Genomic DNA, 21054 nt, shown 5'->3' on the forward strand with positions numbered 1-21054 from the left:
ATCCATGACTAGCACAGAAGTCCAACAACAAACGACCGCTCGGATTTAGATCAGGGAGGCCGTTCCTCCCAATCACGCCTCTCCAGGTATCCCCATCGTTGCCCATGTGCGCGTTGAAATCCCCCAGCAGAACTATGGAGTCCCCCACTGGAGCCCCATACAGGACTCCAGTCAGGGTCTCTAAGAAGGCCGAATACTTTGAACTGTTGTTCGGTGCATATGCACAGACAACAGTCAGAGTTTTCCCCCCCATAACCCGCAGGCGTAGGGAGGCGACCCTCTCGTCCACTGGGGTAAACTCCGACGCAGCAGCACTCAGCCGGGGATTTGTGAGTATCCCCACACCCGCCTGGTGCCTCACACCCTGGGCAACTCCAGAGAAGAAAAGAGTCCAACCCCTATCCAGGAGTACGGTTCCAGAACCGATGCAGTGCGTAGAGGTAAGCCCCACCAGATCTAACTGGTAGCGCTCCACCTCCCGCACAAGCTCCGGCTCCTTCCCCCACAGAGAGGTGACGTTCCACGTCCCCAGAGCCAGCCTTTGCTGCCCGGGTCTGGTCCGTCGAGATCCCTGGCCTTCACTGCCACCCATGGGGCAGCGCACCTGACCCCAGCGGTTCCTCCTGCAAGTGGTGAGCCCACAGGTTGAAGCGGTTGGGATGAGGATCAGCACCTCTAAATCTGAGGCCATGGTTCTCAGCAGGAAACCGGTGGATTGCCCACTCCGGGTAGGGAATGAGTCCTTACCCCAAGTGAAGGAGTTCAAGTACCTCGGGGTCTTGTTCGCGAGTGAGGGAACAATGGAACGTGAGATTGGCCGGAGAATCGGAGCAGCTGGGGCGGTATTGCAGTCACTTTATCGCACCGTTGTGACGAAAAGAGAGCAGAGCCGCAAGGCAAAGCTCTCTATCTACCGGGCAATCTTCGTTCCTACCCTCACCTATGGTCATGTGGACTGGGTCATGACCGAAAGAATTAGATCGCGGGTACAAGCGGCCGAAATGGGTTTCCTCAGGAGGGTGGCTGGCATCTCCCTTAGAGATAGGGTGAGAAGTTCGGTCATCCGTGAGGGACTCGGAGTAGAGCCGCTGCTTCTTTGCGTGGAACGGAGCCAGTTGAGGTGGTTCGGGCATCTGGTGAGGATGCCACCTGGGCGCCTCCCTAGGGAGGTGTTCCAAGCATGACCAGCTGGGAGGAGACCCCGAGGGAGGCCCAGGACCAGGTGGAGGGACTATATCTCCAAACTGGCCTGGGAGCGCCTCGGGATCCCCCAGTCAGAGCTGAGCTGATGTGGCCCGGGAAAGGGAAGTTTGGGGTCCCCTGCTGGAGCTGTTGCCCCCGCGACCCGATCCCGGATAAGCGGACGAAGACGAATGAATGAATGAATTTTTTAAGTTAATTTGTTTAATATTTGATGTTTTTGTTCCATAGTTTTGTAAATACCACAAATATTTTTGATATTTGTGTTGATGTACTTTATGAAAAGTTATTATTTTATAAAAGGTTGTATAGTAGAGAACATCTCAGCCCCAAAAGTCTTTTATCTTGTTACCAAAACAAAAGACAAATATTGTGTCGGAGGAGAGTTTTTCAATAGAGATACTTTTTTAATGTTTGAGTTGGCAAACTGGTTAAATAAAATGTGATGAGCGTCTTGTTCTGTGAGCTTTTCTCTCTGGACTTCAGTCTGAAGTGGTTCTGGTTCTGTTTTTTGTTCATGAATCTAAAACTGACTTTTAATAACTGGTTTTCTGCTGCTTCTAGGTTCTTCAAACATACACACAGAGAGACAAGTCCAGACAGCAGCTTTCAGTTGTCTTTGGTAGAAACAGGCTCAAATACCTCAGATCAAAGATAACGCAGAAGAACCTGGAGATCAGTTTGAGTTGTGCTGCTCATGAATCTGTAACAAACTTTGTGTTTTGATGACTGATAAATGACCTGAGACTGGACTTGGACTGGAAGTTAAGACTTCTTTGTATTCATGTGGTGTTTTCAGTTGAAAGTTTAGAGTTTATAAGAACATTATGTATTTGATGGCCATTCACATCCTCTATTATGTCTCATAAGTTGTTGCAACAATTCTGCAATTTTTGAGTTGATACAATTAGTTACACAGATTTTGGTGCAAAAGAATTTAATATAAAAATTATCAAAAATACCTCCTAAATACCACCTTAAGACACAAAGACCTTAAGGAAACACAACAGAAAAAGTTATGCTGTGATTTAGTATTAAAAATGTTTTTCAGATTTCTGTAAGAATTATGTTTTTTTGAACTTCTGTTGTGTAAACTGCTATTACGAAACCTTATTGTCAGTTTACAAAGGAAAGTCATACATCCTCTGAATGCCCTCAGTCTCTAGTTTGTGGTTATAAAGTTTCATGACGCTGGGATTGTCCTCGAGGTCACAACAGGTCATTTTATACAGCGGCGTCAAGTCTCAAAAAATGGTTTCTACGATTAAATGGTTCTATAAGGAATAACATTTTAAGGTTTAATGAAGTGAAACAATCAGCGACTCATTTCAAAGCTCATCTTCATTAATGTAACGCAATCGTTTCATCATTTTTTATAAATAACACTTGTTACACAGACAGGAAGCCGGAGTTTCAGTCTAAAGGTTTGTTTCATCATGAAGACGTGAGGAAGTCTGCTGTTGAAATAAGACAGAAACAAGGAAGTGAGTTTGTGTTTGTCACAAAGACGATGAAGGTTTTTATTTTTTCTCTTCACAACTTTTCCTCTGTAGTTATCAAACTAAAAGCTTCTTCACTGAAATAAGTCATAAATAAATGACAATGATTTCTCCTTCTGACAGTGAAGTAAACTCTAAGAACATAAGTGATCATGTATTGTTATTATAAATCCTATATCGTGATAAAATACTTTATGTTGTCCATAATACTGTGAAATGTTAAACATTATTTAGGTGGAGTCTTCAAATAAGCCTAATTGTTTTGTTATGTTTCCTTCTGCACTTTGATATTATTTATTTATTAAATTGTGCAAAATAAAATATGTCTCTTAACATTATTTAATTTTTTTACTTTGAACTTTTTGAGTCCATTTATCCGCTGGTGTTTTATGTGTTTATAATCTTGTTTTTATTTTACTTTGCGATTTTTATGTTTTTTTTATCTGCTGTTTTCCTATAAAGAACTATATAACATGTTTTCATGACTCGACGGAAAATAAATGAGGTGAGACTCGACTTGGACTAAAAGTTCGAACTTGTCCTACTAGTTTGTGTTTATTTAATGTTTTCCGTTTATATATTTTATATTGAACGTTAGAAAAGGGTCAATGTTGATATTACAGGTGTAATAGGGGGGAGGGGACTGTTTCGTAACTTTGTTAAGAAAACTGCTATATAAATAAAGTTTTTATACAGAGAGAAAGAGAGCAGGATTTACTCTACAACCATATTGTTTTAAAATTATATTTATATATATTTTATATTGATGTTATTCTGCAAAAGATGTTTAAATGTATTCTTTAATTTATTTTGTTAATACATTTACATATATATATATATATATATATATATATATATATATATACATATACACAAAAAGAGCACAAAGAAGTTTCTCTGTCCGTTTGGGTTGTTTGTGTTTTTTATGTTTCAAAGACATAAAAAGATTGAAGGAATAATTTGTATATTTAAATTGAAAATAGCTGCAGAGGTTGAACTGGGATGAAGAACTGGTCTTGCTGGTTTTCCTGTTTGCTGAGTGTTTGGCTCCCTCTTGTGAGGTGTGCTTGCATTCAGAAAACTGAGCAGCATTAAATACATGTAAATATACTCTATTATAAATAATATATATATATTATTATTATATCATACATCACGTACAGCGGTGGGTAACTCCAGTACTTGAGTATAAATGTAAGGTACTTCACTTGAGTATTTTCTACTTCTCCTCCACTTCATCTCAGAAGTAGCTGCTGTACTTTTTACTGCACTACATTACATACATGTACAACATAATACAACAAAGCAGAAGTTTATACAATTTGAACAATTCTTCCATTGACAGAAAATTGGTGGAAAACAATTTTGATAATTTCTCAACATTTCATGGTTCCATCTTCTTAAGTGTAAAGATTTGCTGCTGGTCATTTTAATTCATTTGATATACTTTTAATGATTTTTGTTTTTTTCCTGCATTGAGTACTTTAAAAATGTTGAGCACCTTTTCCTGATTATATATATATTATATATATTTTTACTGACGTAGCGTTTTTGTTGAAGGACTTCCACTTAAATTATGTATTTGAATACTTTGTCCACCAATGATAATGTACAAATCTTATTTATAGAGAAACTGTGAAAGCCACGCCCACCAGAGGGGAAAATAATAGACATGATGCGTCATGATTACGAGGATTACATTCGAATTGTTTCCGTGGGATATCTACGAATTTTAGCGTATACATTTTATAGGTATGGCTATGAATGCTGGATGAGAGCAGCCTGCACAACTTGCAGAAATATATCCATCATAAAACTGCCATTTTCACCAAATGTCTGCTGAATACATAACATCAGACATACGGAGAGTCAGGATCCTCAATGTTTCTCCGCAACTTCTTATAACCTGTGTCGTCACTTTTTGGGTTTGGCAGCTTATAAAAACTAAGTTCTGATTCTTGATCCTGTTGGTAGTTCATCCCACCAAACAGCAGATTATTTTCTGTTGTTTATTCGTGTTTTAGAACGTGTACTTTTATTCAAATAAAGGATCTGAATACTTCCTCCACGACTGAGTAAAAGCATTATAGTCGACATAAAGTCGGAGATTCCAAATCTTTGTCTCTTTGTATCAGCTCACTTTGTTCTGGGCAGCGTTTCAGAAACCTCAGGAATCTTCTGACTGTGTGGAAAATCACAACCACATGTGTTCACCAAACACACACACATACACACACACACACACACACACACACACACACACACACACACACACTTCTTTGACGTACATTAATCCCAGAGTCTTGGGCATAATTCTAGTTTGCTTAATTGATAATTTTCTTGTTTTGATTTCAGGAATTATTCCAGAAGTTTGTCCTATTTTGTGAAGAAGAAGATTGTATTTGTATTCAGTAAGTATTAAAAATCTCTTCAGCGTCGACCTGCAAAACAATCATTATTCCAAAAATCTTCTGCAGAAAGTGTTTTGAGGAATGTGGGAGAAGAGTCATGTGATGAGAGTTGCACATGTGGAGAAACGATCAGACTGAACTGAGCAGCTGTTTGTCAGTGAAAGCAGGCTCAGGTTGAGTTTATAGAAAACTCTATTGTTATTATTTTTGGATTTTTGGCCAGATTTAATGGGTTTATTATTTTTATATTTGGGATCATTATGGATGAAGGTTTTTATCTGTTTAACAATTTTGATTATGTGCATTTTTACTGATACCAATGTGCATTTCCTTCGGATGTATCTGGTCTGATTGGTAGTTCCTCTAAATTAAAGTTTAAAGTAAATCAAAAAGTCATCATTTTGATTTCTGTACTGAAACATTTTCACTACTGTCAGAAAACTTCAGACCGCCTTTTTCAGGAAGTTATGTAACAAAGCATCAGTGTATGTAATAGTGTATGAAAAATAAAAAAGTGTTCTTGCAGCCCCTGCTGGTTGTAGAGATTATTACACTATAATATTTTACACTCATTGTGTATTCTGATGAATAAAACCATTTGTTAAACAAAAGATTTGACATTTATACAGCATGATTCAAGAAAATGTTAAATAACTTCTTCCAAACGTCTATTCTTCACTCTGTACAAGCATAAACTTTCCTGACATCCATCTCCTTCACATATATGTGACACTATGTTTGGCATTTGCACAAAGTTATGACTCTGAAAACAACTCCTGTCCTGCAGAATTCATGAAGGTTCCTCCAAGACAAACTGGTTTGTTTTGGAGGATTATAAAATTAAGGAATAGACACAACCAACCAGAAACAACAGTGTTTCGTTTCATTGTCGTTTATTTCTTTTCACACAAATGACAATATTTGATTTCTTTAAAAAAAAAAGCAATCCTTTGGCAAGCTCAGAGTTTTGTCAGTGTGTTTAAGTATTTTTATCACGCATGTTTCATCGTGAAAAGTAAAAAGAAAAAAGAGAATAATCAAATACACTCGCAAATATCTGCCACCAGAAACGCAAAGCAAACACCTGAAATCCCTCCTAGGACCTGCTAAGAGTGTGTGTGTGAGAACTTGTATATCTAACCTTGTGAGGACCATGCTTTAGACCTTCAGAGTGAGGACTTTTTTGGAAAGTGAGGACATTTTGACCGGACTTCACTTCAAAGGCTTGAGGATTCAGACTAATTAGGTTTAGATTACGGTTAGGGTAATGGACTGAGGAATGCATTGTATTCACAAAGACAGAAGTACAAGTATGCGGGAGTATACTTGTACATCTATCATTGTGAGGACCAAGTTTTAGACTGTTTGGGGGTTCACACTTGATTTTAAGGTTCAGGTTTGAATTAGGTTGAATTCAGGGTTCGGGTTCGGGTCAGATATTCATTTGTGATGTTTAAGGGACTAGGGAATGCATTATACCAACGAGTGTCCTCACAAAGATAGAAGTACAGGTGTGTGTGTGTGTTATATCGTCAGGTCCTTGGGGTTGACCACCCTGCCGATGAAGAGCAGCGCCCCCGACGCTTCGTCCCGGATCAGGTAGAGGAAGGGCCGGTCCACTCGGTAGGACAGGTGAGTCTCTGAGGCGGCATCGGGGTACTGGTTCCCCTCGGGCGCCGTCTCCATGACGACCTTGTGATTAACGCTACCGAGCTTCATGTGCTGATTCGAGATCTTCTCCAGGTCCGTGTTCGCTAGCCATTCAGAGAGACCTACGGGGGGGGGGGATAGAAATGGGGAAGAGGAGGAAGATGAGGAGGAAGACGATGGGATAGAGGAACAATAGTTGGAGGTGAAGAAAAAGGAAGATTAGGAAGGGAAAAAAACGAGAAGGGTGAAGAAGAGAAAGACGAGGAGAAAGACGATGAAAAGAATAGGAGGAAGATGAGTAATGGAAGGTGAAGGAAGATTTGGCGAGAAAAGATATAGAAAGAGTTAAAAAATAATATCAATTAGTAGACAATCAATGACATCACTTCCTGTCATATAAAGCCATCACAGTGAACAAGTGTTGCATCATTTGTCACCCCATTTGCAGATGATATTTAACTTTATTTTAAAGCTGCAGCGATAATTCTATCAGCTGAAAATTAATCAGCATCTCTTTTAATAAGTGATTATTTGTTTCAGGTAATTTTTCAACCAAATGTCAATTATATTATACACTATATATGTTGCTTTTCTTTGTTTTACATTTGTACATTTAATATCTTTGAGGATTGGACGAAAAGAAGACATTTGAAGATGTCAATTTGGGCAAGGAGAAACTGCAACAAGCACTTTTTTCAGTATTTGTTTGCCATAAAACAGACCAGACAATTAATAAATATATCGAAAAAATTGCCAAAATTGCTAATGAAATGATTTTTTGGTTGCATCCCTACTTCCTTTATCTATTTAACAATGCTCCTCATTCGAGTGGAATTAATTTAAAAGATCATATATTTTTCTTTTAGTCAACAAATCCTACGTGCAGATTCAAAACGTTCCGTCTCTCAATACTCTCTGACTTCCAGTCTGAGTTTCTCAGCTCCGAGCCCTTTGGTTCCTACTGAAGACTTAACTCTTTAAAAACACATACACATTACACTCATTTTTAAAATAGGCTAAGTTGTCTCTTAAACTGCTGGTAACTGTAGTTTTTATCAAACAAACAGAAGGAAATAGTGCATTTGTTGGGGACTATTTTCAGCAATTGGTCTGAAAATTCAAACATAGAATTCTTACTAGAATATAGACAGATACAAACATGAAACACAACATATTTGTGCAACGTTGTTCTCTATCTGTATTTGTTGGAAATGCCCGTAAAAGACTGCGTGTCAGACTTGGACTCACCCAGGTCGCTGAGCAGCGGCAGCAGGTCTGTGGAGTAGCTGAGCTTCAGGGTGGGCAGAGAGAGGGACACCTGGGCCGGGTGGAGCGTCATGGAGAGGTCCTGGACAAACTCAGCGGTCAGACTCTCCTCCAGCAGGGTCGTGTTGGAGGTCACGTCATCGGGCAGGAAGACGAACATGCTGACGTCGTTCTCCATCTGGATCTGAGCGATCTGGAGAAAAAAAAACGTTCAGGAGACTTCTCAGAAAGTGGGTCGACTTACTTTTTTGTTAACAAAGTTTAAACCAATCTCCGTACATTTCCTTGCAGTTTAAAGGTCACTTCAGAGTAAAAAATACTCACCGTGCAGCTCAAGTCTGAGTCGACACCCATCTTCACAGGGTAGTTGTCCTGTTGCATCATGGGAATGCGGACAGGTGCCCCGCCGTCCACCTGAAAGTTCTCCATTGCTCCACTCTGACCGAACCGAGTCATCCACTTCCCTGTTTACAGAGAGAAAACGGTGTTCATTCATCCTCATCTGGAACCTAAACATTCGAACAAATCCACCAGCTAGCGCAGCTTTTCCTTGTTGTTTGACCGTCAGAGGATTTGGTGACATTTGACCTACCTTTGAAGTAGGCGGCGCTCACAGTGTTCACTCCAGAGTTTTGGGGGAGGGGCTTGTCCAAGAGGCGCTGTACCTTCCCGCCGGTCTCCCGAGATACCCAGTCGTTGATTTCTTTCACATCTTTGTTCCCTCCTAGCAGTGCCTTAGGACGAACTCCATATTGCTGCTCCACCAGCGCAAAGAAGTCCTGCTTCAGACGTCCTGAAAACAGACGGTTTAAAGTTCAGACCTTCACAAATTAACATTCTTATCAAGAAAACAAAGAATAATGAGTCTATGAAGATTAATTTGACTGAAGATTGTATTTTCTGTAAGACATAGTGGAGCAAGACTTTTGTGTGAAAAAGATTAATAAAATCATAAACATTGAATTAAAATGTTGATATTTTTCTAAATGGACCCCAGGAATGGGGACGCAAACAAACAAATTAAACTCTAAAATTGTCAGTCATCATACTTTCTTTTCTGATGACTTTTGTGTGTCACGTTTAAAGTAAAGTACACAGCAGAAAACAGTGAAAATGTTATAATGGTTACAATTTTTATTATATTTGTTATTTAAGCAGTCTCTCTCCAATCTTAATTTGAAACAATAATCGAGCGCTGCTGTAATGGATGTCATTTGTGGCTGACAGGTGTCATGTTTCTATTGCTGCCTTTTGGAGTTGGTGTTGATAAATACCTTTGACTACTGAAGGGTCATTTGTAACCTTTCCCATTGAAGACAAAAGACGGATATTCGTGGGTGGGTTTTTTTTGTCCAGTAGGAAAGGGGCTTTAAGCTCTCTTTTTTCAGTAAATTTCAACCAACAACCAAATTAAACACCATAAATATCTTTGAGGAGAGACACTTTTCAATGTGACCGTTCAGAGCGCCCATAAAGAACCTTCCTTGGTTGGATGACATGTAGAACAAACACACCGACCGAAATCAGGTTTTTCTGAGCTGGAGCAGCTCTCACGCAGAGACATCAGAACATTCAGGACAATTATAAGAATAAACATCAAGACGCACCACATTTTAACAAACAGCAACCTGTGGGCCGAATCTGGCCCTCCAACAAAAATATTTGGCCCTGTGACAAAAGCTGAAAATTTCTATTTTGTAGTACGCATCAAAACGTTCCCATCATTCTTCATGAATCGGTTGTAGATAGTGAGGCTGTTTTTTCGGTTTGAAAAAAAGTCAACCCCCTAAATGAACTCACGTCGAGCCATGTAGATGCGTGCGGCAGTGCTCAGGCCTTTTCCAGGCGCCCTGACGGAGACCAGCAGGTCTTTGAGGGTGTTGTGGAGCTGAGGGTCCTGCAGGGTGTGGTATCTCAGAGCCCTGAACAGCTGCCTTTGAGCATTCTCAGACCCTCCTGTGGGACAGAAGTTATGTGAGATGACATATTCTGGAAAGATTCAGGCATATTGTCTTCCATGGCAATCTTTTCTGTCTGTTTCCTGTCTCAGGCTCAGGCTCAGACTGAGGAATGGGGTCTAATGTGTAAATATTGCTGTTAAATAATGAATGTTACTATTTAAGCCGCAAGAATTTTGGCCACTTAGAGGTTACAACATGTGGAAAAACTTCTGGCATTATTTTGTTGCAAAAGTGTTATGGCATTACAACATATCAGCACATCCAGCAGACATTACCAACATTATCATCCCATGATTATGAGCTTATTTAGACAATGTTTTGACTTTTTTTAAGTAGAATCTCCAAACCCCATGCAAAGATGTTAGTGACCAGATATTGTTACCCATACCTGTCCCCATTAATGTTCCTGCATCTTTCTGCAGGTACTCCTCTCGGTGCAGGACTCTAACCTTCAATATGTGTTTAAGAGAAACAGCTTTTTAAGGTTAAGTATTGCCTTGAGGCGTCCAGTGTGGCTGGATAAATGTTGCTAGCTATCAGGCACAGAAGTGGAATGTCCAGTTATTATTAAAAATGCTAAACTTGGTTTCTGTCAACAAAACAGATCATGTGACACCTGAGACCACATGATGACGGTGCAAACAAAACTTAATTTGAACCAGTTTGGCCGACGAGTCCGTACACACCGTGACGGTCAAAGCCAAAGCACCAGTTTGGTTTTAGTTTGTTGTGTGTTTGTGTCGTCACCCATGGAGAGCTGTGTCAGCGCCGCAGACACACTGATGGGGGCCAGGAAGACGTTGGTCGCAGACTCGCGGCTCGCCAGAGCGCGGAACAGGTTGTAGCCGAAGTCCGAGGTGGCGGCGCCCATCTTAGTCGCCGGCGTGGTGAAGAGCTCCACATGTTCTTCTTCTCCGCCCGGCTCCTCGCCTCCCGCGTCCGACTGGAAGAGACCAACAAAGCTGCTTTTTACCGAGCCAAAAGAACAACACCCTGTAGCGTATAAAACATGATGACGGGTGTAAATGTGGTACCTGAGCCTGACAGACGCTCAGGACGACTCCAAACACCAGCAGGAAAGTGGTTTGCTTCATCCTGGAAGATAAAACACACACATGAAGACATGTTGATGAAGAGTTATCATATCTTTCCCACCAGTGATGGAGTAACAACTGCTAATTCGAAAGTTCAGTGAGGGAATTGCTGGTACGACACCTGAATTGTGTCTGAAAACTATTTTTCGTGCGGCAATAGCAACGATGTGAATAGACCCGAATTTCAGTTTGAAATATTTCAACAAATTCAGATTTGTCAGATGTTGTCAAAACCTATCAGCGTTGAGTTTTTTTCTTCCTGTAGTCACTGACTTCCTGACGTTGTTGGATCAAAAATGGGAAATTAGCACCTCGTATTTGTACGAGGACCGGACAAAACTCTGTGTATAAATGTTTTTGTACAAACCATAGACTGTCTATGGTATAAACAATAACATTGTGCCGTATGATGATGTTATTTTGAGTGCTACAATGTTAGCATAGCCTAGCACTAATTAATCAGAAAAGTTGTTAGCTTGTCGTCTTGTGGAGAGAACAAACAAAACACAAATCTGCATCATTGTGTAGTTATTCAACATTATTTTTTGTCCTTTTTATTTCAATTAAATCAGTGTGTTTTGTCTTCATACAGCTTTAGTAAACCAGCCGACGTGTGTCTCACTAGATAAAGTGAATACTCTCCATTTTGTTTGGTGTGAACACAAAGCATGAACACACAAAATGCTTCAACCAGCAGCAACTTCACCACAAACTGACGTTGATTATCTGCTCATGAGTTTTTCATCGTCACTTTGCTGCAGCGGTTTTATGGAAACAGTGTTTAAACACACAACATGTCAACACAGAGGAGAAGAAGAAGAAGAAAAAAGGTCAGACACAATGTTTCTTTTGTTCTTCTGCAAACATCTGGACCTGGTTGTCATGGTTTCTGTGGTTTCACACAAAAACAAAAAGTCTGTCATCTGAAGCTCAGACCTCACACACACACACACACACACACACACACACACACACTCACTTACACACACACACACACACACACACACACACACACACACACACACACTCACTTACACACACACACACACACACACACACACACACACGCACACTCTCATACACACACACTCACTATGCTTGATGGGAAACCCAGACGGTTGAGATCCAGTTTCTTCTGATCTTTTCTTTCCATCGCCTCCAAAAAAACCTCTTTTCTCAAAATGATCTGAAGTCGTCCGCAGAAGCATATTAAACTATTGTGATATTACACTAAAACAGAAAACTCTGGTCTGACTCTGAATCTAGTGTTTGAATGGAACAACTGAAAAATCACGACACCTCAACACATTTAAAAGTCCAAGTTTGAGACCAGAGCGGTAAAACAAACGCAGGTGACTTCATCTTTGTCTTCTGTGTGGATTTTTCAGCACCTAAATGCAGCACAGTTTGACTTGGACATACTGATGTCTGACGTTTTGAGCAGAGCGTGAAGGCAACAGAGGATTGTGACCTTAATGCTAAAAAGACGAGTTTGGAACAAGAAAGAAAGAAACAAGTTTTTGGCAGTTTTGGACCTTCAAGTTGTCAGAAACATTCAGGTTATTTAAAAGATGAAAATCTAGTTTCTATGTAGCGATCAGACCCGTTAAACTATGTTGACTTGATGCGACATGTAGCACACATATGGAAACTGTGTCAAGATTGAACTTCTATCATTTGAGGTGTGTTTGCTTCTCCTCATCTCAAGAGTTTATTAACTTGTGAACAGGCCCCATGGAGTCCTGCAGCAGCCTGAAGACAAACAGCTGACGCGGCAGAAACATGTTTTCTTGCAGGAACTCGTCCCTGAAACTCACAGGAATGTTTCCTCATTGGCCGCTCCTCAACTTGTCTGATATCACATCTGGGAGGTTATCGAGTCTAAAATGCAGAAATGTTCTTGGCACAAAAGTCTTTACGACCTCGAATAACCTGCAGACAAACCCAGAACTCCGTCTGCACCTTCACGACTTCAGCCTGTTTGAATTTGTTCAAAATAAGAAAGAAGAAGATTCTAGATAACTAGCATCACATAATTCATAATCTATTATAAAACACTAAAAACAGAATCTATTGAGTGTTGAATCAGAACTGTTGTATAAAGGTTCAGTTTGTTTGCACAGCTGAGATGGAAAAGCTGAAGTGAATTGGAGAAAGAAACGTCATCAACATAATAAATATACATATACATATATATACACATAAATGTATATTTATCATGAAGGACTGGAGCTGCGTTTTCTTCTTCATGTATAAAATGTTGAATTCACCTTCATCAAACATTTATCTCTGCTTCATTTCGGACTCTTTCTGCAGCATTCCGTCATCGTGCAGCACTTCATTATTTTTCTCTTATCGGCGCGAGGAGAGCAAACTGCTGTCGTGACGTCAGAAAGTGAAAAGTTGTGCGTAAAAAGCGCATAAAATGAGCGAGAAACAGCGCATCCAACAGCGCACTCACCTCTGCTCGGCTCCTCTTCGTTGAGAGTCTCTCTCGCTGCAGATGAGACGGTACTGAGAGGTGAGCCGCGGAGACGCGCACTGGTTCTGCACCCGCAGCGGCGCGCGTCCCCCGCTGCTGCCAAAACAGCGCCGGTGCCGCGCAACACCGTCACGATGCTCGTGATCATCTTTAATCCCACGTTGCAACATTTAGATTGATCACGTATTCATTTATAATCTGAGGTGTTTTATAACTTTAAACTATAGTAAAGTAAAAAAACGAGTCCTGCTGGTTGAGGACCTACAGACCTCAAGAACCCCTGGAACCACAATAACCCAAAACGACTCCTTGAATGGTCCAAAGGATTCTTGGTACGCTCTTAGAACCTCAGAAACCAGCCTGAAAGAACCTGCACATTTGGAAAAAGCTGGTTTTCTCTTCCCCAAGTGAATCACTCAAAGGGTTAACTTCCTCCAAACAAATCCAAAGTACAAAAAACACGTTTTTTTGTGTCAACATAATTTTTTTCTACGTGACTGAATATCAAATGTAAATCATTTCAGATAAAACATCTGCAAAGGAAAAAAAAGCCTTTTAACATCATAATACTAATAGTTGATGTAAATAATCTTCTTTGTATGAAACAGTTTTGTGTTTCTGTGTGTGTGTCTGTGTGTGTGTGTGTGTGTGTGTGTGTGTGTGTGTGTGTGTGTGTGTGTGTGTGTGTGTGTGTGTGTGTGTGTGCAGCGCCTGTCCTGAAATACATTGCCAGGCCTAAAATGTTTATTATTCACATCATTTAAACGTTGTATTTTAAGATTTTTATCACATCAGAAACCCGACAAATTTGACACATCGTTGACTGTTTCATCTAAAACTCAACACAAATCACTATGATTGAAGTGCATTTGTATTTTTTCAACAAATTCCTTTTGAGCGACACCAAACCGAGCTGTTCTCCCTCTGCAGCACAGAAACATTTTTAAATTTATAAATACGCTTCTTCGCTTTCTTGCAGACGAGAGAATTGACGCCATTTTCATCTGTACAGCAAATATGAAGCTTCTTCCATCAGACATATTAGTCAATAGTGTAAATATCACCTCTGATAAACTACATATTTTTATTTAATCTCTAAAAAAATAACGTTTTATCTTATCATATCAGAAAGTTAGCTTAGCTTAGCATAAACTTAGCTTAGCATAAGTTAACGGGCTCATGTGAGCTTTAGAGTGGCTGATGGAATTGTGTTACCTTTAGATAGAGCAAGACTAGCTATTTCCCTCTGTCTTTATGCTAAGCTAAGCTAACCGTCTCCTGGCTGTAGCTTCACATTGATCTGAGAGACATGACGTCAAAGTTCTCATCTCAATCTCAAGCATATTTTCCAAAAATTTCCAAATTATTCATGAAGATTTAAAGCTTCAGGCGGCTGCAGAGTCGTCTGGTTCGGAGCAGGTTTTCTTCTCCTTGTTACTCCATCTTCCCGTCCAGTCCGTTCGTGCTCTGCAGCGGTTGACTCCCACCAGCGGGTGCGCCGCACAACCGCACGCCACCGCCGCCCTCTGCCGCCTCTGTGTCGCTGCATGACCTGTTGCCGCGCTCGCTGTCTATGTCTCTTTTCCCGACATCGTCCATCAGAGGCTGGTCGCTCATGGTGCCGTTGCGGCCGGGGTCGTCGTTGAGCATGGGGTCGTTGTCGGGGGCGGGGTTTGTGACGACGCCCATGAATAACGGGGTCATGGAGGCGTCATCGACGAGGGCGAAGAGGAAGGGGGAGTTGACGGAAAACAGCGAGACGGAACGCATGGAGGTCACAGCTGTGGTGGCGGACGCCTCCACGCCTTCCTCGCTGAGTTCTATGGTGCTGGCATGGCGGACGCCCGTCACTCTAAGAGGCCGGTCGGAAATCCCTGAAAGGTCTGGACCCGAAAACAGAGATCCGAGGCCTGATGGAAAGAACCGGAGAAGGTGTGTTCAGGCATCAGCATACAACACGGATACAGACCACATTCAGGTCGGATAATGACTCCAGATATCTATGTTACTTCTTCCAGACGTTCCTTCAGTCTCATGAAGCAGACTGGTATCATCCAGCATTCGTAACTATACCTACGAAAAAAGAATGCACTGCAATTCGTAGATAATCCACAGAATGTTTTCGTATGTTATCCACATAATCAGGAACGAGGAAGTACAAAAACCACAGAAAACACACCGGGCAGGCAGGAGCGGAGGTGGACGGGTCCAACAAACAGCCAATCTTTTGTTTAACCTAACTAAGTATTTCACCATCTTTAATTAAACCGTTGAACGAGGATACGTTGTGTGAAACTGATATTCTCACCGATGTTGGTCAGCACCTCCTCAAGCTCCTGGCGGTACTGTAGCTTCACCTTGGGTAAGTTGACCTGCATTGTTTTCTCCTGAGGTAGACGTCTGTAAAGGTCCGAGATGTTCAGTTTGGGGAGCACAGACGACACGTTTCCTCTCCCGGGCAACGGCATGACGATTAAGAAGCTGGTGTTTCCCATGAAAGGAAAACTGGCAACCTGGATGAGAGAGAAGGACTTTCTTTTGAAAAGTGAAGTCAGAGCTTCATGTGTCAAAGCTGCATTCTCTCTAGTGTCCACCAGGAGGCGACTCCTCTGGTTGTATAGAAGTCTAGTCTAAAATGACTCTACTTCTCTCTTGATTTATTCCCTCAGTAAACATTGTAAACATGAGTTTATGGTCTCAATCTCTAGTTTACAGTCTTCTTCAATACAGCATGATGTTCATTTAGTACATTATGCTCCATTTAGAGTCAAACAGACCAGAAAGCAGGGGATGATTTAACTCCACAGCGGTGACATGACTTCACGTCTCCACCACTAAACTAAAGGAGGAATAGTGTTCTGGACGTTTAGCCGTCTCATTTAGACACTTTTGAGACACGTGAAAGCTTCTAAATTCACCAGAGGGATGTTTAGTGACCTATTTTATACCAGAGAACTAAACGCTCAAATCTCCACAGACCGTACAGACATTTAACCAAAAACATATTCAGAATACTAATTGGCTTCCAGTCGGGGGAACAAGAAGTTAACTAATGTTGTCTTATTTCTGGGTTTGAAGACTCATTTTCTGCAGCTACAGTATCCGGTATGTTACCTGAGCTTCCAGTTCTGGATCGTCCAGCAGGCGTAGAGGGTACTGAGCAGACTTCATCATGTCCACCGAGACGGAGTTCTGGTTGTCCAGGTAGAAGACTCCTTTAGAAGTCACCAGGGGGTCGAAACGTGTCTGCCATTCACCTGACAAACACAAGAAGGAACCACAACTTCACTTTAACCACAAACACCACCACACTGAGTGGCCTTTGGTGGATTGGTTTACCTTTGAAGTACACGGCGTTCGCGAGCATGAGCACCACGTCATGTGGAATACTTTCCAGGAAGTTGGGGACGTGACCATTGGTGGCGTTCTCCACCCATTGGTTGACCTCCTTCACAGAGACCAGAGGGACCGGGGATGATTGGTACCTGAAGAGTAAACAAACATTGTTCGTATCGGGTTTTTTTTACTTCCGCAGCAAACATGAGACATTTAGACAACAGGACAGAAAGAAATGATTGATAGAAATGTAAGAAAAGGATTCATTATGACTGTGTTTACATCTGTAAACTCACAATATCTTAAGAAAATGTGCTCCAGTATCTCACAGTGAGATAGATTCTGATTCAGCTTTAGTAATTTAATAAATGTCTATCGTTCAGGCCATTCCCAACATGACCAGCAGCCGTTAGAGAGCTTTTGCAACCAAGGATCATGTGACCACCATCCCACAGCTGTTCCCCATTTACCCATTAGCTCCCCAGTATATGGAGCTCTCATTCAATGATCTTCACTGCTTGTTTGGCCAGTTTCCTGCTCTAACACTTTTGCCTGCATCTCTAGTTTCCAACTTTTTGCTAACCACTTGACTGAGTAAAGATTGTTTTTAGTCCTCAATCTCTGTCTCAGTTGTCTGAAACTTTGTGCTGAACCATCATTAATTGAGACCAAAGACTATATATCAGTGGACGTAGTCATCATGACGTCACCCGTTGGTTTGTGGACTGCCGTTTTGAAGCCTTGAGTTCGGCAATTTTGCTGTCGCCATCTGAGGACGTCATAGAGGTCGTAGAGGACGCCATATACGTCTCCGGTAGAGACCTGTCAATCAGCGTGTAGCCCTGCCCCCAAAGCATCCCCTGCCTCATGGTCTGTTTGACTCTAAATGGACCATAATGTACTAAATGAACATCATGCTGTATTGAAGAAGACTGTAAACTAGCGATTGAGACCATAAACTCATGTTTACAATGTTTACTGAGGGAATAAATCAAGAGAGAAGTTCTATACAACCAGAGGAGTCGCCCCCTGATGGACACTAGAGAGAATGCAGCTGTAACACATTTGGATTAACTTTTCAGAACCGGAGGTTGCCGCCTGGTGGAGACATGCAAACTTCTTCTGTCTCAGTAATTCTCAAATGTGTGCAGTGTGTCTCTTAATGAAAAGTAAGTTGCATTCATTGTGTAGTAATTGATACCTGTCCAGAGAGTCCTCAACAAAAGACAACTTCACTTCAAATCCTGAGAGATGAAAGAAAGAAAGAAGAAAATGTTTAGAGGTGGATAAGACAAGAAGCACATCAATCGTCATTAATACACCGTCTCCAGTTCGACCCTCATCACCACACACCTGGCCTCAGGTACGTGCGTGCTGCCACCTCCAACGATGTGTTGCTGAAATGACGCAGGAGGCTTCCCAGTACTTGATGGTAACACGGCAGATTGAGAGCGTGAAGGGTCTCCAGCAGCAGCTTCTCCGTCTCATTGCGAGCACCTGAGAGAAAAACATTCAATCTCAACAGACTGTTTCTAAAGATCCGCAAACTGTCTGCAAAACCCCAAAGAGCTGAAGGCAAACAGTGACTTCGTCTGAGGCAGTGTTCCCCACAGGTTCAGGTTTTTTCCTACCAAACTGGACCAAAATGACATTAATATAATTAAATTAAATGTAGACTGACCTAAGGTGAGCTGAGCGAGGGCCAAGGCCAGGCTGAGAGGTGATAGGACAACGTTTGGCTGCTGTGGACCAACAGGAAGCTTCTCCAGGAGCCGTAAACCCAGTTGCTCTACTGCGCCCCCTATTGCCCTGTGGTCCTCAAGGCTGAACACCCGCCCTCCTCCACAGCCGCGAACCTCCTCCTCCGTCTCCTCATCAACATCAGGAGCCGGAGTGAGCTCCTCCTGAAGACAGGAGGACAGACGGGGTTCACTCTCTGAAGAGTGTCGTGACATAAAGGATAAACAGCAGATTAACATTTCCCCTGTAGTGACAGAACAAAACGTAGTTTACGAGACTGAGGTTCTTCTTACAGTCAGTCCCAGACGGCAGAGACAAAGCAAGAAAAGAAGACACAGCTTCATTTCCAAACGACCAGCCTGAAAAACATAAAGAGACATCATCAACCACGAGGAGGACAGTTCTATAGCATCCATGAAGTATTATATGTGATCATCATAACACAGATTTATTAGATTCATCTCTTTTTCCACGACATGGAACCAAAGAGCCAATCATACACGATATATCGAATTTGCAGAAATGATGTAGACAAGAGGTATTTCCCAAGTGGAGAGTTTTGGGGATTCAGTGATGAAGTCGTCCAAATTCAGTCCAACTGTCAGGCCGCATTTTTGCTCTGAAGTTATTTGATTAAAGTCATTACAAGGAGCTTTTATTTTGTGTTGATTTTGGCAAAATCAATAGTGTCTCTGAGCACCAGAGTCCCTTTAGAAAACCTAATTTTACTGCAGCAGGGTCTGACAGACTGCCCCTCTCAGTCCTGGTTCTTGTTCTCCTGTGGCCTCCCTTCTCTCCAGTGGGTCCAGCAATACGTCCTGGGTCTCCAGCAGAGAGGAGAAGCTCTGCTCCTGGAGGAGGAGGAGGAGGAGGAGGAGGAGGAGGAGGAGGAGGAGGAGGAGGAAGAGGAGGAGACGCTGCTGCTGCTGCTGCTGCTGGGAGCTGAGCTCTCCTCATCCCTCCGGAGCTCCAGATCTGGGTCTGTCCACGGTGGACCGGTCTCTGCTGGAGTCTGAGCTGAAGGAGTTTCTGGTGAACCTGCATGATGTCATCTGGTTTCACCAGAAATAGACAAACCTCTCTCTGATGGTCTTGTTTATTGATGCACTCTGTATCGGCCGATAACCAAAGGGATCGTTATCGTTATAATTATTCAACAAATATTCAAACATAATTGTTAGCCAACTTTGAGAGTCCTATGATCCATTGACATGAGAACATTCTAGCATGTTAGCATGTATGTTAGCATTTATCTCAAGGTTTAAAGGTATCCTGTCATGAACTGTGGTAGGTAATGTTGTCCTGTTTGTTGGTGCTACTGGAAAAGTCCGGGGATCAACTTAGTTGTTTCCTCTGGGGACTATGACAATATATCCAATTGTTGCAATGAGTAAAAGCTGTCAGGAATATTGACGTTGTTTTTCATTGCAGTGGTTTCTATCAGTGGATCCGTCCCGTAGCTTTAGAGTCACTTGAGGTTTCAGATACGGCGGCTGTGTTTACCAGCAGACTGAAGGTTACTGTTTCAGAACCTTTTTTGGCTGAGCTGCAATACACTAAATACACAGAACACAGAATACACTGAACTACATGAACTTTATGACTCCACCAACACTGCATACGAGATAAGGCTCAGCTACACAAGCTGGATCCTTGGATCTGTAGAGCAGCATCTTCTCTTCAAGACTGTATATCTTTTGTAAACGACATATTATTATTTAGCAGTGCTGAAACTGATCAGCGGATACATTTTCTCTCCAGACGCCGATCGGTAACGCAGTCACAAAAGGCTTTTGAAGAATTCAAAGATGTCTGAACTCACCTGGCTTGTGTCTGATGTGGGGCAGACGATGAGAAACCAAAGGGGTTAAAAGATGAGAAGACTAAAATAAGAGTAGAGGCAGATGTGTTCAACCTTCTCCAGGCTACGCGGCGTAGTGGCTCGACTCAACAACTGCCGCCCACCTGTTAGCCGGTTAATGATCAACCCCACTGATCGTGGCTGTATGTGTCTTCACAGAATGTAAAAATTAAGAGACACAGTGATGTAAGACTCTTTCACAGAAACTCTGGTTTCAGCAACTAAAATGTTGAATGTTGGTGAATGCATCTTTGAGTACTAGGTACGATCAAATTAACTAAACTTGACTTGACTAACTTACTAAACAACAAGGCTAAAATAAACTAAGCTAAACTAAACTTAACTAAACTAATCTAAACTAAATAAAAAAGCTAAAATAAACTAAGATAGATAAAACTAATGTAAACTAAACAACAAAGATAAACTAATCTAATCTAGACTAAACTAATCTAAACAAAATAACAATGAACGACACAACAAAGTCACATGTTAAAGCCAAAGAAACTAGTTTAGTCTACCTTAGTTCAGTTTGATTAGTTTAATCTAGTCTAAAC

The 21054-nt window shown here is 41.6% G+C and overlaps 2 protein-coding genes across 2 annotated transcripts; both read right to left on the minus strand.

The window, feature by feature from the left end:
• Nucleotides 1-5986: 5986 nt before the first annotated feature.
• On the minus strand, nucleotides 5987-13614 carry serpinf1 (serpin peptidase inhibitor, clade F (alpha-2 antiplasmin, pigment epithelium derived factor), member 1). The gene is made up of 8 exons (XM_068731723.1): nucleotides 13543-13614; nucleotides 11022-11082; nucleotides 10735-10930; nucleotides 9827-9982; nucleotides 8619-8819; nucleotides 8351-8490; nucleotides 8009-8219; nucleotides 5987-6882 (listed from the first exon to the last, which is right to left on the minus strand). The coding sequence occupies exons 2-8, from the start codon at nucleotides 11079-11081 to the stop codon at nucleotides 6635-6637; spliced, it is 1212 nt and encodes a 403-aa protein (XP_068587824.1). The 5' UTR covers nucleotide 11082; nucleotides 13543-13614; the 3' UTR covers nucleotides 5987-6634.
• Nucleotides 13615-14198: 584 nt separating this feature from the next.
• serpinf2a (serpin peptidase inhibitor, clade F (alpha-2 antiplasmin, pigment epithelium derived factor), member 2a) lies at nucleotides 14199-20584 on the minus strand. Its single transcript, XM_068731740.1, has 9 exons — nucleotides 20462-20584; nucleotides 18933-18998; nucleotides 18581-18803; nucleotides 18253-18396; nucleotides 18101-18143; nucleotides 16903-17048; nucleotides 16678-16820; nucleotides 15872-16076; nucleotides 14199-15473 (listed from the first exon to the last, which is right to left on the minus strand). Exons 2-9 carry the CDS (start codon nucleotides 18981-18983, stop codon nucleotides 14998-15000), a joined length of 1431 nt encoding a protein of 476 aa, XP_068587841.1. The 5' UTR covers nucleotides 18984-18998; nucleotides 20462-20584; the 3' UTR covers nucleotides 14199-14997.
• Between the last annotated feature and the right edge of the window lie 470 nt (nucleotides 20585-21054).

The sequence above is a fragment of the Cebidichthys violaceus genome, unplaced genomic scaffold, assembly GCF_023349555.1.
Source record: "Cebidichthys violaceus isolate CVI_PGR_0920_01 unplaced genomic scaffold, fCebVio1.0.p SCAF_53, whole genome shotgun sequence".
NCBI lineage: Eukaryota > Metazoa > Chordata > Actinopteri > Perciformes > Stichaeidae > Cebidichthys > Cebidichthys violaceus.

Coding starts and splice junctions, on each gene's coding strand:
- serpinf1 (XM_068731723.1), bottom strand. CDS start 11,081: ATGAAGCAAACCACTTTCCTGCTGGTGTTTGGAGTCGTCCTGAGCGTC. Junction 9,983..10,734: donor GCTGACACAGCTCTCCATGG/GTGACGACACAA, acceptor TCTGTCCCACAG/GAGGGTCTGAGAATGCTCAA. Junction 8,491..8,618: donor GAGCGCCGCCTACTTCAAAG/GTAGGTCAAATG, acceptor CTCTGTAAACAG/GGAAGTGGATGACTCGGTTC.
- serpinf2a (XM_068731740.1), bottom strand. CDS start 18,983: ATGAAGCTGTGTCTTCTTTTCTTGCTTTGTCTCTGCCGTCTGGGACTG. Junction 18,397..18,580: donor CCTCGCTCAGCTCACCTTAG/GTCAGTCTACAT, acceptor TTTTTCTCTCAG/GTGCTCGCAATGAGACGGAG. Junction 16,821..16,902: donor GAACGCCGTGTACTTCAAAG/GTAAACCAATCC, acceptor TGTGTTTGTCAG/GTGAATGGCAGACACGTTTC.